Source organism: Nicotiana sylvestris, chromosome 3 (assembly GCF_000393655.2).
Source record: "Nicotiana sylvestris chromosome 3, ASM39365v2, whole genome shotgun sequence".
Taxonomy (NCBI): domain Eukaryota; kingdom Viridiplantae; phylum Streptophyta; class Magnoliopsida; order Solanales; family Solanaceae; genus Nicotiana; species Nicotiana sylvestris.
In genome coordinates, this window is record NC_091059.1 from 101,991,593 (window position 1) to 102,012,318 (window position 20,726).

Here is a 20,726-nt window from a genome sequence, read left to right on the forward strand (position 1 = left end):
AATAGAGATTGTTCATTGGCTTCCACTTTTTTTTTTTTATGGATATTCAACTATAGTAGTATTTCTTAAAAATTAATTTCTTATTCAAAATCAAATCCAAATTAAATATATTTATTTTGCAAAGAAGATCAAGCCAAATCCAAAACTAATTCAATCCAAAACCCAAATGTCAATAAGTTAAAATGTACTACAACTCGTATCAGTTACGGGGCTTCTTACGACACATGCTATTGACGTGCTTCCACTTGCCATCCTGCAGTCTTCGTACTCACCGTCGACTTTCGTCGCCCTTAGCTTCGGTCAGTCTCAGCCTCTCCCTTGCCGTGCAATCCCCGCTACAACTCTTTCTTCTTGCCGGCGAAGGCCACTCTCCACTTTCCGGCATCTTCAGTTCTAGAATCTCCTTTTCTTTTCCACTCTCGTGAATTTCTCTAATTTATACTATTTCGAAGATATTGCAAAAAAAAATGATGGGATACGAGAATCAGAGTTACGAAGAGTCTCATCTATATGCATCCAAAGAGGAGATGGAATCACTAGTCCTCAACGACGATTCATCCAACGGCGCTCATTCATTCTCCGATCCACTTTCCGCCTCATCTCTGCCGTTCGCTGAAATTCCCGCTGATCAAAGTCAAACCCCTAATTCATTCAATTCCATCCTTGAACCTCCTTCTTATGCGGAGGCTATTTTCAGATCCTTTGATGCTGATCAATCTCCTACTGAAATCAACGGTCACGATCACTCTATTGTTTCGCCTTCCTCATCTCCGTCATCATCCTCGGAATTCCTGAGAATCAGCGTTTCGGATCCACTGAAAGAGCAAGAGCTGACGAATTCGCTCGTTCCAGGGGGGTCGAATTATGTTACTTACCTAATTACTACGAGGACGAACTTACCTGACTTCGATGGAACTGAATTCAGCGTTCGGAGGAGATTTAGAGACGTGGTGACTTTATCGGACCGGTTGGCGGAGTCGTATAGAGGTTTTTTCATTCCGTTAAGGCCGGACAAGAGTGTAGTTGAGAGTCAGGTGATGCAGAAACAGGAGTTTTTGGAACAGAGGAGAGCAGCACTGGAGAAGTACCTGAGGAGATTAGCTGCGCATCCGGTAATTCGGCGGAGCGAGGAGCTGAGGATGTTTCTGGAGGCGAATGGGAAGCTGCCGCTGGTGAGGACCACGGATGTGGCGTCAAGGATGTTGGATGGGGCAGTGAAGTTACCGAAACAGATGTTTAGCGCCGAGACAGTAGGAGGGGGAATGGTGGATGTGAATGAGGTGGCTCAGCCTGCCAAAGGAGGTAGGGACTTATTGAGAATCTTTAAGGAGTTGAAGCAATCTGTGACTTATGATTGGGGTGGTGTGAAGCCCCAAGTAGTAGAGGAGGACAAGGAGTTACTGGAAAAGAAGGAGAAATTGCAGGATTTTGAGCAGCAGCTCAGCAATGTGTCTCAGCAGGTTAATATCTGCTCTTCTTTTGAATGTGGATACAGTAAATATTATGAATATTAACATCTGATTGATTATTTGCAGTACCTTAAAGTTGGTCTTATATTCATGTGCAATATGCACATCATTGCTGGTATGCTAAAAAAATTTCAGTTTGGATAAATGTGAATTCACTTGGTAGATTGAGTTTCCTTATTACTGCTAGTGCATAGTCATAAGACTTATTATGAAAGTACTGCCCGTGCTGTGTGCAGTATTTTCTTAGACTGAACATGAACATCTTTATCTGATCTATTCAGTAGTCTTTTGCTGGGAAAGTTATTTGACCATTACTGGCACCGAGCAATTACCTTATTCTTATGATTCTTCAGGCTGAAGCACTCGTAAAAGCTCAGCAGGATATTGGAGAAACCATGGGGCAAATGGGCCTAGCTTTCGTCAAGTTGACAAAGTTTGAGACAGAGCAAGCAGTTTATGATTCACAAAGAACAAGGGCTGCAGATATGAAGAATGTCGCAACTGCTGCTGTTAAGGCGAGCAGGCTATATAGGGAGCTAAATGCACAAACTGTCAAACATTTGGTGAGTTCATATTAGTTTCTCTTTTTTAAAATTGAATGCTGACGTATATAGTTGCACCTGATATACTTGATCAGACAAAGATTTACCTGGCAATCATCTGAGAGACTATCTTGTTTGGACACATCCTAACTGCTTGTGCTTTTTACTAATTGTTAAAAAAATATGCACCGGAAGACTTCTTTGCATTTGCTTATTATCTGTTCAAGTGTCGAAATGTTGCAGGATAAGCTCCATGAATACCTTGGAGTGATGTTAGCTGTGAACAATGCATTTTCGGATAGGTCAAGTGCTCTTTTGACTGTACAGACACTGTTGTCAGAGCTGTCATCACTGAATTCAAGGATTGAAAAACTTGAAGCTGCTTCATCTAAGATATTTGGTGGGGACAGGTCTAGAATTCGTAAAATAGAAGAGCTCAAAGAAACTCTTAGAGTTACTGAAGATGCCAAAAGTTCTGCTGTGAGCGAGTATGAGCGGATCAAGGTAACCTCAAATGCTAATAGTTAGTGATGCAACTAAAGAAGCTTTCTGATTTTTGTATCTTCTTTTTCTTTACTGCATAGTGAGCAATCCATATCATTAATTATCATATCATCTGCATCATTGTCTCTTTTCTTTAGACGATGAATCCTCTTTGCTGTGTTTAAAGTGACTGAAAATCATACAGTTAATGTTGAAAAAGACATGTATACTTTTTGGGTAACTTTTTCTAGGTGCTGGTCAGTTGACAAAAATTGGATTACTTATACTCAATTTCACAGTTCAAGGCTACATGTGCTTAAGTTATGATGTGTTGAGAAGAAACAATTATTCGGTAATTGGGGGCAAAAAAGTGATAAATGGACTGCAATGGGAAGTTAATCAAAATGCTTCACCTGGGTGACTGATCGGCACTCACCTCCTATCTGCATATATATATACACACACACACACACAACACACACACTCTTTTCAAATAAGGCCGAGTTTCTCCATATATTACAATACTATTAGCTCTTTCTTTCATCTAATTTAGACCTTTCTTTGAGCATCTTTGCAACACCTCAACTTAAGTTTGGGATGAAAATAGGTCATAGCTATCGAGTTCATGATATTCAGGTCCAAGTCATCTCTCAGTTATGACTGTGAGCGCCACAAGTGGAACCAAACTTGGTATCCTGGAATTTCATAACATGGGATCTTGTTCATGCCTGATTCTATTATACACTGTTAAAGCTCTATTCCTTTTACCCATATTGGATTAGTGAAGCAGAAACTGAGGTTTCTACTACTCTGGTAGAACATGAACAATAGCTTTATGGGTGTTTAGGATTACGGTTGGACAGTCCTACTTCCTCAGAAGGTTTAACTGGAAGATTCATTTAAAGTTCTTACGAACGTTATTGTTGGGATGATATCTCTAGTTGATTAATCAGGTGCTGTCAACTATGTATAGTGTAGGTGATGCAGGTAAGGTGGGGCAAAATAGTTAGTATTCAATATTTCACCTGTTAAGAAAATGCATTTTGGGTCTAACTCAGTCTTAAAAGTTAGCTCATCATCCGATGATTGCCCAAAATCATACAAGGACATGAAAACCTATTCCCTAACAACCAATATGGGACAATTAACAACCCTCGACACGCTTAGAGACATCTGGTGCGTGCAGGATATAACATGGGGGGCCAGTATTGATTGAACCAAGAATAGGATAGGTTTGGATCTGATACCATGTTAAGAAAATTGACCTTGGGCCTTATCAAAACAGCAACAACAACAACAACAATAAACCTAGTGAAATCGCACAAGTGGGGTCTGGGGAGGTAGAGATGTTTCCTAAAGACCCTCGGCTCGAGAGGATTAGTAGAAAACAATCATTATCAACAACGAAGGCCAGAAAATGATAACAATGTAAGAACAACGACAAGCAGTAACCACGACAAGATACTAGAAAACCGAAGCGAAAGATAGTTAGACAATAGATATAATACTAGCAATCAAAGAACAACGACAAGATACTAACAGACTAGCCCTAAACAACCCGGTATGGATCAGAAAAATTCCCGACTACCTACTATCCTTCTACCCTAATTCTCGACCTCCACACCATCCTATTAAGGGCCACGTCCCCAGTAAGCTGAAGTCGCACCATGTCTTGCCTGATCAGCTCTCCCCAATACTTCTTAGGCCACCCTCTGCCTTTTCTCATACTCGCCAAAGCCAAGCGTTCACACCTCCTAACTAGGGCACAGTCCTCCGTACCCTCACTTCCACCACCCTCTCCCAAACTTTCATAGCATGACTAAGCAACTTGATACCCATATAGTTGTTACAATGTTGGATATCACCTTTGTTCTTGTACAACGGAATCATTGTACTCCACCTCCATCCTCCAGTCATCTTCTTCGTCCTAAAAATGACATTAAACGACCTAGTTAGCCACTCCAAGCCTGCCCTACTCGCGTACTTCCAAAATTCTACCGGGATCTTATTTGGCCCGGTCGCTTTGCCCCTGTTCGTCTTACGCACAGCCCCCATGAACAACAGCAACAACATATCCAGTTTGATCCCAACAGGAGGGATCTGGGGAGAGTAGTCTTTACGCAGACCTTACCCCTACCTAATGCAGGTAGAGAGGCTGTTTCCAATAAATACGCCTACAATACCTAAAATCACTACAATTCTCGGAGTGCTCCAAATCATCCAGTATAATGTTCATGTTCCCCTTTTCATTTAGGAGTTTATGGATGTAAGTCTTCCATCTTCGCTTGATCTGTGCCTCTTCCATTAAAACTTTGCCCTCCTTGTCTTTGATGCACCTCACTTGGTCCAGATCACGAGCCTTCCTTTCTCTTACCTTGGCCAGCAAGAACAACTTTTTGTCCCCGCCTTTGTCCCCCAGTTCTTCAAACAAACGACCAAATGCTGCAGTCTTAGCCTCTGTGACCGCCAACTTCACCACCTTATTAGCCTTTTTATACCCTTCTCTGTTTGTCTTCTTCTCTTCCTCGCCTGTGCTCTCTGCTAGCTTCAAATACGCTACTTTCTTAGCTTCTGCTTTCCTTTGGACCTCTTCATTCCACCACCAATGCCCTTTGTGGCCGCCAGTGTAGCCCTTCGAGAACGCCTAACACCTCTTTGATAGCCTCCCTAATGTAGTTCACCGTCATCGTCCACAATACCATTCGCGTCCCACTGCTTCTCCAAGCCCCCATAGCCAGCAACTTCTCCTGCAACCCATAGCCTTATCAACAAAAAAAATTGACATTGGGCCTAACTTATTCTCCAAAAGCCTAGTTCATGAGGCTAGAATAGCCTGAGACCATGTAAGAAGACAACAACCTATTCCTTCAACCAAGGTGGGACAAGTAATATCACCAATCATGCTACAATAAAGTAGATATTTTATTTTAATTGTCCCTGGGAAGTTGAGATCTTATTTGAATGTGGCTTCTTAGAGCTATTTTCTTATATATGAAGCTAGTTATAATTTTCTATTTATTCAACCTACCACTGTCCTAAGTTGCTCCGACATGGCAGTTTAGGTGCCGTACCCGTGTCGACACGACACTAGTATGGGTGTGGGTATGGGATCCGTACCGGATTTAGTCAAACAATTTTGGGTTATTTGACCACAACGGACGGAACAATTTGAGGCAAGATATAATTTGATTCTCGAATTCAGAACCAAAACTATGGTAAATTTGAAATACCTTATCCAAGAAATCAATCCTTTATGTATCTACAACTTGAGAATAAAAAAGAAATCCACACTACATAAGTATTCCACAAAATTTCTCATAATTTAGAGATATTTTTATAGTTTTATTTTTTTGAAGCAGACGTAGAATTAAAGCTTTGATGCTCAAGTTATCCCCAAGAGAGCGAGTTTTAAGTATCTTGGGTCTATTATCCAAGGTAACAGGGAGATTGATGAAGATGTCGCACATCACGTCGGAGCGGGATGGATGAAGTGGAGGCTCGCTTCCGGTGTTTTATGTGATAAGAATGTGCCGCCAAGACTTAAGGGTAAGTTTTATAGAGTAGTGGTTCGGCCAGCTATGCTGTATGGGGCTGAGTGTTGGCCAGTCAAGAACTCTCACATGCAGAAGATAAAAATAGCAGAGATGAGGATGTTGAGATGGATGTGTGGGTGTACCAGGAGAGATAAGATCAAGAATGAAGTTATCCGAGACAGAGTGGGAGTAGCCTCCGTGGAGGACAAGATACGGGAGTCGAGACTGAGATAGTTCGGACATGTTAAGAGAAGAAGCATTGATGCTCCTGTTAGGAGGTGTGAGAGGTTGGCCATGGCGAGTTTGAGAAGAGGTCGAGGTAGGCGTAAGAAGTACTGGGGAGAGGTGATTAGACAGGACGTGGTGCTGCTTCAGCTTATTGAGGACATGACCCTTGATAGGAGGGTGTGAGGGTCGAGGATTAAGGTAGAAGGTTAGTGGGTAGTTGTTAGTTGCTCATCGATAGTCTTAGTAGTACGCATGTCCCTTCATATTCTTAGATTTTTATTACGTTATGTAGTTTTGTTCGCCTCAGGTATTGTATTCCCTGTTACTATTATTTGGTACTACTTATCCTTTATCTTTCTCTTTTTGTTCTGTTCCCTCTTTCTTCCTTTCTTGCTTTCCTCTTCTTCTTATTACCCTTCCTGAGCCGAGGGTTTATTGGAAACAGCCTCTCTAGCTGTTAGGTAGGGGGTAAGGTCTGCGTACAGACTACCCTCCCCAGACTCCACCTGGTGGGAACATACTGGGTTTTTTGTTGTTGTTGTTGTTGTATTTTTAGCCGGATCTCCGCACCCGTATCCGTACTAGGACCCGTATTCCCGAATCTTGGAATTTACATCTCAAAGAATCCGACCTCTAGATCCGCACCCGTGTGGGACATCCGCACCCGTGTCTGAGCAACTTAGCTACTGTCAATGATACTAGGTTTGCTCATTAAATGTTTATTCATTAGTCTCTTTTTAACAATTTAAGGCGCTGAAGTTATTTTATGTAAAACCCCTCCCAACAAGGCTCCCGCTTTGTTCACTAGAGTGACCATGCATATATTACCAGTTCAACTTGTTTGATTTGATGTAATGGTTCATGTAGGAAGGCAACGTTTGATTATTATTTTAAAATTGCACTCACATCAGGAAAAGTATTAATTTTTGTAAAGAGGATATTTAATATATCTTCTCTCCTATTTTGCATAATTTATGCGTTATATCGTTTTCACTGAGATTAACACGATAGCTGCTTGATGGTGAAACATGCAGGAAAACAACAAGAATGAGCTTGAGAGATTTGAGAAGGAAAGGCATGATGACTTCTTGGGAATGTTGAGAGGATTTATTGTCAATCAGGTATCTTTGTCTTCTAGTATTGCCGCATCAAATGTCTACTCTGAAAGCATTGTTCCAAGGAGCATGTTTTTTGTTTTTCCCCCTTGTCAAGTGCTTTTTATGGGGCATTTGATTTATTCCAATATGTCCAGCTAATATTATAGACCACTTTGAATCTGATGTTAAGCATGCTTAATCTATTTGTGTTCGTAAGTTGTTACCATCTAATATAGTGAGAATAATGTCCTTTCTCCAACCACTTTTCAAAAAGCGGCTCCATTTTTCCAAGCAAATTAAGTGTTTTGTTTCGTTTTATTTAGCAAGTGCAAGAAAATTAAATATGCGAGATATCAGCATGTCTTTTGTGTTTCCTTGAAGAAATTATTAGAATGAAAGATGGTAAATTTCATCTGAATATCTTATGCCAAAAAAGAAAAAGAAAAGGAAGAAGGATAAGGGGGGCGTGCTTTTCCCCTATAGAGACGAGGAATAGGAAAATAACTATGCTGTGGAGGATATCAAAATGTACCAAATGTATTGCGAGAATAGTTGTCTAACATGTATGTTTTTCCAGTCACAAAACACGAGGAGTATTTTTTAACGTTACTTTTGTTAACGTAGTTGGGATTTTAAATAGGATTCTAGCTGCTGTGTTTTGGTCTTCACTATTGCTTTTCTTAGATCGGGCTCTTCTTCTTCTTTTAGGCTTTTCATGAACTGAATCTCTTGGGTGGAAGGGAGGGTCCTTGTTTCTGTTACTTTAGAAAGGACCTTTATTATCGCATCCTCCCTAACCTCTTACTCAACTTGCAGACTCAGGGAGAACCGTCTTCCTTTTTCCTACTCCATCCTATTTCATTGCCATGTGCATACTGAATTTGTTAAAGTTTCGAGCTCAATATAGAAAAATGTTGTGTGGAATGGTTAAATGATGAGAGAAAGATCTGATAAAGGAGATAGATACAAATATAGAGAGGATTTTGGAAAAGGTTGTAATCTTCAGCTATTTCTTTATTGCCTTGTGCAATGAAAATGTTTGGGTGCCTCTTGTCCCTGTTCCTCTCTTATCGTGTCTCAACGGGCAGGTCAATACACGGTTTGAGTCAAGGTCCATCACTAGCTTGCCGTTTTCCATTTCTCAGTGCACAGTGGACATCATTGAGGAATATTACCTAGCGTTAACTCCTTTAAACTCAAGGTTTAGTGATGCATAACTGATGGACTATAGGTGATGAGTGTCGTCCTATGCCCATTAGGAATCAGTGGCACATCACAAATGCAAAAGTTTTCTGTAGGTTTTGCACTGTAATCATGTCCCAAGAAGAGTAAAAACTAGAGTACTTACGAACTGAATTTGTTTCAAACTTTAGACTGATAGGTTGCGATAATTGCTTGAAATGGTGCTGGTCATTTTGGTTTACATGGCTGGAAGTATTTGAACGATAATTAATTAAGTACTAAAGTGGGATCTTGGGTCTGTGTCAGTGGGTTTCAGAGGCTATGAACACAGGAACTAGAGACTCGGAATATTTTGTGAGAATATCAGTAATTGTGTACTTGAGATATGTTAAATGTTGATGGAATGCTGCTCTGCATTGCTCTGTTTCTATCAGGTCAAATGGTCATTCTTAGGAAAGTCTAGCATACTCCCAATCTTTATTCTTCTGGGCTCTTGTAGCCATTTCTAATTACTCTCTTGTGGATAAGATAATTGACTATTGGTTAGTTTTTGGGTTGCATTGTTGTGAGTCCTAATAATATGACTTGGAATACAAGCATGTGCATGCAATAACTTTATCCTATGCATGTAGCAGTTGTGTCCATTTTAAAATTTGTGACTCTACTGCAAATCAATGGAGTTGATTCCCGTATTTAGTAATTTAAGGCATTATCCGCTCTTTTTCATTTCTCTCGCCGGCTTCATTGAATTACTTGAAGTCCTTGCTTCGTTAAGCCAGATTAATTAGATGGTGACTTGATTCATTCCGCGTTGCATGGTATTCAATATCAGAAACTAAACCCTTAAATCTGGTCCCGCATTTAAATGTGAGAAAGAGGCTATACATTTTGGGATTAAGTTGTTTTAGCCATCTTTGTGGAAAACTTGAAAAGGAATGCTTATAATAATGATAACATGGTAACCGGATTTGTGCTAAACTGAAGGCTAACATACATTATCAACTCAACTTAAATAAATTATTACCTTCCTCTATCTTTCCTACTTGTTTTTTCTGCAGTTTGGCTTTCCAGTTCGATCCATCGTTATTATAAATGATTGACTAAAAATTGTTGCCATCCATTTATTTCTGGGACTTGAAACGTGATATTAGCAAGCCACTTGAACTTTCTTGTGACAAGGTAGAATCTTTGGTCGGGCATACATGAAACTTTAGGTCACCTCTAAACTTTTCTTAGATAAGGTATGTCACCTGTGAACTGCATTGAACGTTCTGCTATTACTGGTGTTCATCAAAGTGATTTTCCTTTCTAGTAAGAGTTAGCCCTTTTACTTGTTCCTTCTTCTATTCCCTTGGAAAAGATTAATATGAGAAAATAACATGTTGGATTTTACCAGGCAGGGTATGCAGAAAAGATGGCAAATGTTTGGGAGACGGTTGCAGAGGAAACTAGTGGATATGCAAAACATGGTAGCTGAAGAGTTGCTGTACATATTGGCTTTTTAGCTTCTGCCTTTCTTTTTTTCTTTAACCGCCTATCCCTCCCCTTCTTGTGTATTCTACTTAATTTGTAAAATAGCTTAGAGACAGGTTCATATCTCAAATGTAAATGTTTGATCCAACATTTTGTCCTCGTAGAGTTCTAATTGATAGCCTGTGGGAACTTTCATTTACCAGACTGCCATTAATTATCGTATTTATTCAGTCAGTTTTAGCAAGTTCACATCATCAAGGTCTCAAGCCTCTGGGAATAGAAAACAGAGTGAGGGACTTCTTCCTTTGAATCCTTCAAACCAATTTTTTATTTTTACATTCAATGTGATCATGTTATGTTTCCTCCTAAGGATGGATAGTATGCTGCACTTTGTACGCAAACCTGTTATATAGGCCAACAAATTTTATGAAATACTTTTCTTATTCTTTTTTTTTTTCTTCAAATCTTACATTACGTTTGCGCAGTTGTTGCATCGTGCAATAATCTTAGGTTGATGCATTGACTGTCTCTTAGTGATTTATCTTTGAACGTAATCATATTCAGCTTGACCTGAGAGGGACACGTTGGATCTAATAATTGTACTCCAGAGTCCAGTCCAACAACATTACTCACAACTCTGGTACTAACAATCCGTTCACCCTCTTGTGCGTTTGAAAAATGACGGTGCTTTATGGCTGTCACTACTGTAACTTCGCGTATTTAGTTTTGACAGTAAATTTGGTAACACAAGTGAAATGGGAAGAAAAGACAGTCTTGTTTAACTGCTAAACTGAACGTTCTGTAGGACCAAAAGTTATGGAAATTAGGAGGATTCCATTGCCGCTCAAAATAACAAAACCAAATAGCACACACTTGGGTATTTACAGACGGTAAACAAAATCACTCTCTTGACCAACCCAATTCAAGAATGAAAGAATCGTGGCATCTAACTCCTAAACATCTTCCTAAAAATTACTTAGATGAGAAATCTAGTATCTAATCATCACTTGCTGAGGGAGCTGCAGCACCGTCATCACCAGAACTGGTAGCTGTTTCCGGTCTAATTTCTTCCAGTTGCTGGAGAACTTGCTGAACTTCTGGTCGAGCTGATGGTGAAGGATCAACACAGTGCAAAGCCAATTTCAGAGTATTTAGTAGTTCATCACCGATTACAGACGCGTCCCTCATTAGTTCTAGATCAAACACCTCATTGGTCCATTCCTCTTTCACAATTGAAGCAACCCACTGAGGCAAATCCACACCATTCATTGCCTCTCCTGGAGTCTTCCCAGTCAGAAGTTCCAGTATGATAACACCAAGGCTGTATACATCTGTCTTCGTGTTGGCTTTTTTGAGCTTTGAAAGTTCAGGTGCCCGATAGCCAAGTGCTCCAGCAGTTGCAATCACATTTGCATTTGCAGCAGCAGTCATGAGGCGCGAAAGACCATAATCTGCAATCTTTGCATTTGTGTTTTCATCAAGTAAAACATTGCTTGATGTAAGATTCCCATGAATAATGTTGGCATTTGTATGAAGGAAGAGCAAGCCTCTTGCTGTACCCTTTGCTATTCCCATCCTAGTCGCCCAATCAATCGGTGAATCAGGGCCGCGAGCTGCAAAAGAGGCAGTAGTTTTTATAATCTGAATTTCACAAATAAAAGCAAATAAATGTAAAATTGAAAACAGTTTTCTTCTTACCATGAAGAAAAGTAGCCAAACTTCCTTTAGGCATGTAGTCAAAAACAAGAAGTTTCTCTCCTTTAGGACCCATGTAATATGCTCTAAGGGCCAGAAGATTTGGATGCCTAATCTTTCCAAGAATATTGACTTCAGTCTCAAATTCCCTTTGACTTCTTGTGATCTTCTCTCTCAATCTTTTCACAGCAACTTGACTGCCATCCTCTAATGTGGCCTTGTACACTGTACCATAAGTGCTCTTTCCCATTATTTCGGCGGTAGCACATAGAAGATCATCTGCTGTGAACACAATAGGTCCATCAAAATGGACAAGCTTTCCTCCTGTATCTCCTGCTGCTTCAACTTCTCCAGCAGTTGGTGGAATACCCTTTTCACCTCTAGCTGCTGCACCCGCTGCCCTACCGGTGGCTTCGCCATCCTTTGCTGCTTTAGCTGCAGCTCTTTTCCTGATCAAGCAGCATAGGAGAATGCAACATAGTAGAACCAAGATTATGAGAAGAGCCCCTCCTGCTATGAGAATGATATCCTTAGTACTTAGTTTACGACCTCGTTTTCTTAGTGTTTCGGGGGCTGGAGCTGCTGGGGTAATTAGACATGGGATTGAAGAACTGTACCCACATAACTGAAGATTACCCACAAAGGCACTTGAGTTGAATTTCTGAGCAAGATGAGTTGGAACAGGACCAGACAGATTGTTATATGAAACATTGAAGGAACTAAGATTTGGTAAATTACCTAGAGAAGCTGGAATTTCTGCACTTAGATTGTTATGAGCTAAATCTAGTTGTCTAAGAGCAGTAATGTTCCCAATAGTGACTGGAATATCACCAACCAAATGGTTATTCCTCAAGTTAAGAATTGACAGTTTTTGCAAATTTTTTAGGGCTGTTGGGATTTGGTTATCAAGTTGGTTACTTTCCAAGTTCAAGACCACAAGTGAGGATAGATTAGAGAAGCTTTCGGGCAAGCTTCCATTAACGGCATTGTAAGACAAATCAAGTGTTGTAAGCCTAGAGAGCCTCCCAATATCACTTGGAATAGAGCCTGAAAGATTGTTATGTTTGAGGTCAAGGAAAATGAGGGAAGGAGATTGTGTGATACTTGTGGGGATTGAGCCAGACAAAGAATTATAGCTAACATTAAGCCTATAAAGCTTAGTAGAATTAAAAAGACTAGCAAGAATTGTACCAGACAATGAATTATTGCTCAAATCAAGTGTTTGAAGAAGAGGGCAAAAACCTAGAGAAGCAGGAATAGAACCAGAGAACTTATTGTTGAAGAGTTGAAGTCCTCTAAGATTAGGTAAGAGTCCCAAAGTAGAAGGAATTGAACCAGCAATGAAATTATCATGTAAACTGAGCTTTCTAAGAGCTTGAAATTGACCAATTTTTTCAGTAATTCTACCACCTAAACCTCTCCAAGGAAGCTGGATTACAATGACTTGTCCTTGAGCACATTTAATACCAAGCCAACCACCAGAACAAGCTCCTAATCCACTGTCATTCCAGCTCCTCAAAAACCCTCTTGGATCAACTAACTCTTGCTTAAATGCTTGAAGTGCTTGAAAATCTGCTTGAGTAATAATTATACCATCCCAATCCTGGCCTAAAGCTGGCTGAATTCCAGAAATTAGTAGCGGAAATAACAAGAAAATTGGGGCAAATAGAAAGAACCTTTTTGAACACCAAGAAAAACCAGCTTCAATCTTCCATTTTTCCTTGTTTTTATCAGAAATAATGCATCTCCCAGCTCCTTCTTGAGTTAAAGACTTGTTAACTCGAAATGGGTATGGTTCAAAACTACTAAAGATTTGATCTTTAGTTCCCATTACCACTAACCTAACTTCTCAATTCTACAAGCTGAGAGACTAAGGGTTCAAGAATTGAACAAGATAATGTAAAGATGAAACTTTTCTATTTTCTTTTTTCTTTCCCTCACTCTTAGCTACCTCTAGTATCTTCCTATTTTGAAACTAAACAGTAGAGTTCACACTACAAGAAGATTTTGTAGTTAGAGGAGGTGGGGGGAAGCACGTGAAGTGGAGCATATAGAGCTAATAAATATGAAGGAATCTGTGAAAAGTTTATTGGGAGATATGAAAAAGTGTCAGGTGTGTGTGGCACCAGATTCAGAAGGCTCCCTCCCCTTTACTACATACAACTAAAAAGCCTATAACGGCTAGTTTTCCTGGTCCGTCCAAAAGCTTACATCGGTAAAACTACATACAACTAAAAATGCATTGGCCTTTGTAAGTAAAACTTATTATGGTCTGTAGATAAAGCTTACTAAAAAAGAAAGAACTATGTCTAGGGTTTGGGAACTGGGCTGTTTTTATTTTCTAACGGCTATCTTTTCCAGGTGGGGTCCCAATTCTACACTGGATTAGAGTGGGCCAAAAATTAATACTTTCACATTCTCCTTATTTGAGTGATTTGCCATTTTTGCCCATGACAGTTCATCCATTGTATTTTGGTTGAGTCCGAAACTTTTCCAATGCCTTTTTGGGCAAAAAATACATTTCTACTACTAAATTTTTTTTTACATAAATAACTAAAACGTAGTATAATACTGTATTTTACTTTAACGGAAAGTTAGCCGTTAAAGTAAAACGCAATATAGTACTGCGTATTATTATTAAATTAATTTTTCTTAAGGAAAACGCAGTATAATACTGTGTTTTCCTTAAACGCAGTATTGTACTGCGTTTTCCTATTAATATTGGGCCCACCTATAAATAATAAAAGGGAAACGTAGTACAATACTGCTTCAGATTTTCTGCTTCTGGTGTTTCCGCACCTGCGGATTGGGGACCACAGGTGCGATGCCGCAGATGCGGGGAAAAGGAGCGTAGAAGCGGAAAGGGCCTGGAAAGGCTGGAACTGCAGAAGCGGCTTAGGAGTCGCATCTGCGATGCTGCAGATGCGGAAAAAGGGATCGCAGAAGCGAAAATTGGGACTTAAGTGGAAAACCACAGATGCGGTTCAAGGACCGCAAATGCGGTACCGCAGAAGCAGAAATTGGGCTGCAGATGCGAAAATGCTTGGGCCAGAACATATAAATAGTTGCCTTCGTGAATTTGAGCTATTCTTTCACCATTTTCATCCAAGTTTGAAGCTTTTGAGAGAGATTTTTGAGGAAAACAAAGGGGAATCACTTGGAGGTAACATCCTTGACTTCATAACTCATTTTATGTGATTATAGACCTAATTAGTGGTGAAAAATTTGGGGAAAATGGGTAATTAGGGGTTGAGTTTAAGAGACCTTTAAATGAGGATTTGAGGGGTCATTTGGACTCCGATTTCAGTGTTCTTGTTATGTATAGGCTCGTGAGAGTACGAGGTTTCTGAAAATGTAAATTTCACCCGATTCCGAGATGTAAGACCGAGGGGCATTTTGGTCATTTTACATAATTTCGCGTATTAGCTTAGACTTTAATTGTAGAATCAGATACTTGAAGTGTTATTTACATTATGCAATTTTATTGAATAGATTTGGGTCGTTTGGAGTCGAGTACTCGTGGCAAGAATGTGGTCTCGAGTTGATTTTTGAGCCGGTTCGAGGTAAGTGGCTTGTCTAACCTTGTGTGGGGGACCTTCCCCTTAGGATTGGTATATTTGGTAATTGAAATGCCTTGTACGTGAGGTGATGAGTGCGTACTTGCGCTAATTGTTGGAAATTCAGTTTTCTTTAAGTAATTATTAGCATGTTTCCTTTCCTGTTTCTATTACTTGCACTATTAAGCATGTTGTTAGCTTAGGAAATCATGTCTAAGTGACTTAATTGCTTTATTTGTTCAACCTGCCTTACTTGAATTTTGTGCAGCATGCTAGGCTAGAATCACTTGTTGCCTTCATATGAAATATTGCCATTTCTGTATATTTTTCTATTGCTACTGTGTATTTATTTTGGGACTACGGATGTGGGATTCCAGTATCTCCCCCTTTTCTGTTTATCTTGGGACTACAGATGTGGGATTCCGGTAGCTCCCCCTTGCCTGTTTATTTTGGGACTACGGATGTGGGATTCCGGTAGATCCCCCTGCACAGTTATATGAAACTATGGGAATGCACCCGTTAGATTCCCCCAGTATTGGATATTTATATTTAGGACAATGGAACGGGATTTTGGTAGATCCTCGCGCACTTGAGTTGGACTACGGGACGGGATCCCGGAAGATCCATTGGATATACATATGGGACTACAGGACGGTATCCTGAGAGATCCCCGATCGTTATCATTGGTGTTGAGCTGTACTTCCTTTCCGTGTTTACTTTGTTTCTGTATGGTCGTTGCTGTCCTGTACATCCTGTATTATTTCACTGATGTACTTATTTATACTGTTCTATCCTATACTGTTGACCTTATTATTTTATTTAACCTCAGTAGGGCCCTGACCTTCCTCGTTACTACCCAACCGAGGTTAGGCTTGACACTTACCAAGTACCGCTGTGGTGTACTCATGCCTCTCCTGCGCATGTTTTTCATGTGCAGATCCAGGTACCTCTACTCATGCCTACCATCCTTGAGGGAGGCGACTACTCTAGAGACTTCGAGGTACATCTGCCGCTTTCGCAGATCAAGAAGTCCCTTTCTATTCTAGCTGTTAAACATTGCCCTTCTGTATTTTCTTTGTTAGATATTTTGGAGTTAGACTGTTAGATATTCCAAAGGCTTGTGTTTTTGTGAGTTTTCGGGTTTAGGGATAGTGTACTTGGTTTTGAGAATGTTGCGCTGTATATGCCGAGCGACATTATAACTATTGTTTCCATTCAGTTATTTTGGTTTTGATTATTTCTTCTGCAAGTTTCATTTATGTTCCGCATTTATTAGGCTTACCTAGTCGTAGAGACTAGGTGCCGTCACAATGGTTCACAGAGTGCGAATCAGGGTCGTGACAATTACATATCTTATTATCCCCCGCCCCCCAATTAGCTAGGACCAATGAAAATGTTTTCGAGGCCTAGATTAGACAGTAGGTGAGAGTGCTGAAGACTACTTATGTGACGACCCGAAGGGTCATCACCGTCGTTCTTCCTTGTTCCGCGCTTTCGAGGCCTTGAAAACCTCGCTTTTAGTTGCCTCGATTGGCGTGCGCAGTTCGGGCGCGTAGCCGGAAAGTTTTTATGTTAGAATATGTGAATTTATGTGAAAAATTTGATGAATTTTGATATTAATATGCATAATATTGACGTCGGTCAACATTTTGGGTAAACGGACCCGGACCTGTGATTCGACGGTCCCGTAGGGGTCCGTAGAAAATATGGGACTTGGGCGTGTGCCCGGAATTAAATTCCGAGGTCCCAAGCCCGAGAAATGAATTTTTGTGTGAAATTGTTTTTTTGAAATTAATTAAGGAAAATGAAGAAGAAAATTGATCAGAAAACTATGGTATCGGGCTCGTATTTTGGTTCCGACGCCTGGTACGAGTCCTAAATATGTTTTAAGCACTATCTGTAAAGTTTGGCTAAAAACAGACGTCATATGACGTGTTTCGGACTTAAAATGGGGAATTTGAGTTTTTATGAAAGTTGAAAGAAAATCATGTATTATGAGGCTTGATCCTATGTATATGATGTTATTTTGACGATTTGATCGCACGAGTAAGTCCGTAAGGTGTTTTCGAGATCATATGAATGTTTGGTTTGGAGCCCCGAGGGCTCGGGTGAGTTTTGAGTAGGGCCCGGGAGGTCTTAGAGTTAGAAAAATATACAGGTTCAGATGTTGTAGGCCAGCGCGGCCGCGTGCCATTACCACGCGATCCGCGCTGGCAGCCACGCGGCCGCGGTATTTTCTGTGCGGTCCGCGTGGTGGGGTTCAGAGGGTCGACCAGCGCGGCCGCGCACCAAATCAATGCGGTCCGCGCTGGGTGGGTTCAGAGAGAACCCACTTCTCCCCTCCCTCGGTGCGGCCGCGGTGCATTTCTGTGCGGTCCCCACCGATGTATAAATTCGGGATTTTTAGTCATTTTTCCACTTTTCAAAAACCCAAAATCTAAGAGGCGATTTTCCAAACAACCTTTCTTCTTCAAAACGATTGGTAAGTGATTCTAACTCATTTTCTTCACTTCTTAACATCTTTTAACATGATTTCAACTTCAAAACAAAGATTTTCATGGGGGAAATTGGGTGTTTGGGTAGAACCTAAGTTTTCTACAAATTGAGGAGTTGGACCTCAATTTGAGGTCCGATTTCAAAACAAATCATATATTTGGACTCGTGGGAGAATGGGTAACCGGGTTTTGGTCTGAACCTCGAGTTTCGACCATGTGGGTCCGGGGGTATTTTTGACCATTTTGGAAAAAACCTTGTAAAATTTATTTTTCATGCATGGGGAGTGATTCATTTAGTAATTATTAATGTGATTAAGTAACTTATGACTAGATTCGAGTGGATTGGTGGTGGAATCAAGAGGTAAAGCTATACTAGAAGCGTGAGTTGAGTTTGGAGCATTCGAGGTAAGTGTTTGTTCTAACTTTGGCTTGAGGGAATAGGATTAGGATGTTATTTTCTACTTGCTAATATGGAGTACGGTGTATAGGCATGATGACGGTTATCTATGCATCGGAGTCTAGCATGACCGTGAGTCTTAATTGCTTTTAATTCGAATAACGTGACACAACCTCCTTGTTTATTTGATGAGTTTCATATAATGTGAACGGTTGAGGTAAAATTGTGATTGGTGTACTTTTGGAGCGTTAGCTCGAACATGAATGTGTTAGTTGAGGAAGAATGGATTTAAAAAGGAGAATGTGTTGTGAATACTCCCTTGCCGGGATGTGTAGACTGATATATATATTCTCCCTTGTCGGGATATTTTGGGCTGTTAGCTGTACCCTTGCCGGGTTAAAGGTATTGAGTTGTTATTCTCCCCTGAAGGGACTCTCGAGGTAGCCTAGCTGGCGTTCGCAGGCCGAAGTCCCTTTCCATGTTTTTCGTTTGTTCATCTTGTATCAGACAAACATGATGTATTTCCTTTCAGACATTGTTTGTAGTATTCTGTAGTAGTCCGTGAGCTAGTGACACCAGACCTTGGGTAGTGATGTGTATTAAACTTCCGCACTTTTGGTTTTCAGTTGCTTTAGATTTAAAGTCTTCCGCTTAAATTTTGTCTCGTTTATTATATTGTTTGAAAGAAAGCAGGAAAGGTGTTTTAAATATTTGGCTTGCCTAGCTCCGATAGTAGGCGCCATCACGACACCCGATGGTGGGAAATCCGGGTCATGACAACTTAAGCCCTTGGTTAAGATATGATCAGGTTGATCAGCAGACCTCAAGTAGACTGTTTGAACTAAGCCTAAATGAATTTTCTCACGGATGAAATTACAATCAATGTCAATATATTTTGTTTGTTCATGGAACACAGGATTGGAAGTAATTTGCATTGATGATTTACTGTCCCAATGAAGGGGAACATGCAATGTGAGAGCAACACCCAATTTATTGAACAAACCAACAAGCCACACAATCTCAGCCACTGTTGATGCTAGACTACGATACTCTGCCTCAGCAAAACTCCTGGAAATAGAGCTTTGCTTCTTGGACTTCCATGAAATGAGGGAGTCACCAAACTGCACCAAGTAACCAATGATTGATTTTCTGGTATTAGGACAAGCTGCCCAATCAGCATCACAATAAGCCTTTAATTGTGTAGATGAAGTAGTTGACATAAGAATCTCCAGACCTAGGCTTTGTTTGATGTACCTAACCACCCTAAGATCTCCTTCCATGTGAGAACTCTTGGGAGCTTGCATAACTGGCTTAGACATTGTTTAGCAAAGGAGATATCTGTCCTTGTAATTATCAAATAGAGGAGTTTGCCTATCAGTCTTTGATTGGCACCAGGATCTTCAAGAAAGGAATCATCCTTAAGACCAAGGTGATCATCATATATAATTGAGGTGAGTTTTTGATTTATCTCGACGGGAGCATGAACATGCTTAGTTCCTACAAGACCAACATCTGAGATGAGCTCAAGAGCATACTTTCTCTTATGCAACAGTTTCCCTTCTTTGCTTCTAGCAAATTTAATGCCCAAAAAATACCTCAACTCTCCCAGGTCTTTGATTTTAAAGTTTTGATGTAGAATCTATTTGGTAGTAGAAATAAGGTCTGCACCATCACCAGTAATCAGAAGGTCATCAATATAGACCAAAACAACTACAATATGAGAGTCATGTTTCTTAGTGAACAGGGAATAGTCAAAATGACTCTGCTGGAATCCTGAATTAAGAAGTTATGTGGTCAACTTAATATTCTATTGCCTCGAAGCTTGCTTGAGTCTATATAGTGACTTAAGCAATTTGCACACCTGTGACTTCCCTTGTTGATGTGAGAGAAACCTTGGGGTAAAGTTATGTACACTTCTTCCTCCAAATCTCCTTTCAAGGAAGCATTATAAACATCTATTTGATAGAGAGTCCATCCTTTGGATGCTACTATAGAGACTACAGACCTGACATCAATCATTTTAACTACGGGTGAAAAGTTTCTTGATAATCCAATCCCTCCTTTTAACTATTTCCTTTAGCCACTAATCGAGCCTTATATCTTTCAACTTCCCCAGTGGATGTGTATTTGATTTTGTACACCCATTTGCATCCAATTACCTTTTTCCTGGAGGCAATGGCACCATCTCCCATGTCTTGTTGTCCTCCAACGCTTGTATCTCTGCCTTCATAGCTTCAATCCATTTCACATTCGTAGCAACCTCATGATAAGAACTTGGTTCAATCTCAGAAGACAACAAAGTTATGGAGGCCTGATATGAAGCTGATAATCCTTTATACTGAATAAGATCACCAATAAGATATTTACATTAAGCTGTAGTGGAAGAATTGACTTTTGTTATGGCCCAATGTAATCCGTAAGCCAAATAGGAGGATTAGTAGTTCTAGCTGACCTTCTCAACTTCCCAGTATCACTTGTGTGTCCTTCATGTCTCTCAACAATTAATTCTTCTACAAGTGGCAGTATAGAAGTAGCTGGTGATGAATTAATGCTTCTGGGAACAAGCTCAAAAATT

The 20,726-nt window shown here is 40.2% G+C and overlaps 3 protein-coding genes across 3 annotated transcripts; 1 reads left to right on the forward strand and 2 right to left on the reverse strand.

The window, feature by feature from the left end:
* The first annotated feature begins 210 nt into the window (after positions 1-210).
* Positions 211-10,206, forward strand: LOC104237049 (sorting nexin 2B-like). The gene is made up of 5 exons (XM_009791119.2): positions 211-1,460; positions 1,823-2,032; positions 2,255-2,515; positions 7,290-7,376; positions 9,931-10,206. The coding sequence occupies exons 1-5, from the start codon at positions 468-470 to the stop codon at positions 10,009-10,011; spliced, it is 1,632 nt and encodes a 543-aa protein (XP_009789421.1). The 5' UTR covers positions 211-467; the 3' UTR covers positions 10,012-10,206.
* Positions 10,207-10,752: 546 nt separating this feature from the next.
* On the reverse strand, positions 10,753-13,855 carry LOC104237050 (probable leucine-rich repeat receptor-like protein kinase IMK3). The gene is made up of 2 exons (XM_009791122.2): positions 11,706-13,855; positions 10,753-11,620 (listed from the first exon to the last, which is right to left on the reverse strand). Exons 1-2 carry the CDS (start codon positions 13,531-13,533, stop codon positions 11,004-11,006), a joined length of 2,445 nt encoding a protein of 814 aa, XP_009789424.1. The 5' UTR covers positions 13,534-13,855; the 3' UTR covers positions 10,753-11,003.
* A 3,290-nt stretch (positions 13,856-17,145) lies between these two features.
* Positions 17,146-19,470, reverse strand: LOC138887765 (uncharacterized mitochondrial protein AtMg00810-like). The gene is made up of 2 exons (XM_070169547.1): positions 19,029-19,470; positions 17,146-17,156 (listed from the first exon to the last, which is right to left on the reverse strand). The coding sequence occupies exons 1-2, from the start codon at positions 19,468-19,470 to the stop codon at positions 17,146-17,148; spliced, it is 453 nt and encodes a 150-aa protein (XP_070025648.1).
* Between the last annotated feature and the right edge of the window lie 1,256 nt (positions 19,471-20,726).

Excerpts from the sequence above, each read along its gene's own strand:
- LOC104237049 (XM_009791119.2), top strand. The coding sequence starts at position 468 with ATGATGGGATACGAGAATCAGAGTTACGAAGAGTCTCATCTATATGCA. Across the intron at positions 2,033-2,254 it reads CACAAACTGTCAAACATTTG|GATAAGCTCCATGAATACCT; the intron begins GTGAGTTCATAT and ends GAAATGTTGCAG. Across the intron at positions 2,516-7,289 it reads GCGAGTATGAGCGGATCAAG|GAAAACAACAAGAATGAGCT; the intron begins GTAACCTCAAAT and ends TGAAACATGCAG.
- LOC104237050 (XM_009791122.2), bottom strand. The coding sequence starts at position 13,533 with ATGGGAACTAAAGATCAAATCTTTAGTAGTTTTGAACCATACCCATTT. Across the intron at positions 11,621-11,705 it reads TTTGGCTACTTTTCTTCATG|CTCGCGGCCCTGATTCACCG; the intron begins GTAAGAAGAAAA and ends CCTCTTTTGCAG.
- LOC138887765 (XM_070169547.1), bottom strand. The coding sequence starts at position 19,470 with ATGTCTAAGCCAGTTATGCAAGCTCCCAAGAGTTCTCACATGGAAGGA.